At 65.4% G+C, this 393-nt stretch overlaps 1 protein-coding gene across 1 annotated transcript in view; it reads left to right on the top strand.

The window, feature by feature from the left end:
• LOC104495574 (myotubularin-related protein 5-like) overlaps positions 1 to 393 on the top strand; it is a gene marked incomplete at both ends in the record, with an annotated part of 4749 nt that overhangs the window by 3353 nt on the left and 1003 nt on the right. Inside the window, one exon of the mRNA XM_010138555.1 lies at positions 176 to 244. Coding sequence (XP_010136857.1) covers positions 176 to 244 — 69 coding nt within the window. The remainder of the gene's footprint in view (positions 1 to 175; positions 245 to 393) is intronic.

The raw sequence follows: 393 nt of genomic DNA on the forward strand, positions 1-393 counted from the left end.
GGAGCCCCCATCCCTGGAGGGGTTTCCCAGCCGTGTGGAGGTGCTGCTGGGGGACAGGGGGCAGGGGGGACCGGGCAGTGCTGGGGGAACTCAAGGAGCTGAAAGGTCTCTTCCAACCATAACGATTCTGCGGTTGTGTGAATCCTCTCGGACCCTCTGCTCTCTCCTCCCCCAGGACTGCACTGCCATGGACGAACACGGGATCGCAGCTGCTCTCCTGCCGCTGGTCACCGCTTTCTGCCGGGTGAGTATGTGCAGCGTCCTGACCCTCTGCACAGCCCTCAGCGTCTTGGGACTCCTTGGAGGCTGCAGAGGCTGGCAGCCAGGACGAGGCCACATTGTCCCCTTGGCGCTTGGAGCACGTGGGCCTGCCCCGTCGCCTTCAGCCCGGGG

The sequence above is a fragment of the Buceros rhinoceros genome, unplaced genomic scaffold, assembly GCF_000710305.1.
Source record: "Buceros rhinoceros silvestris isolate BGI_N320 unplaced genomic scaffold, ASM71030v1 scaffold23776, whole genome shotgun sequence".
In the NCBI taxonomy this organism is placed as follows: Eukaryota; Metazoa; Chordata; class Aves; order Bucerotiformes; family Bucerotidae; genus Buceros; species Buceros rhinoceros.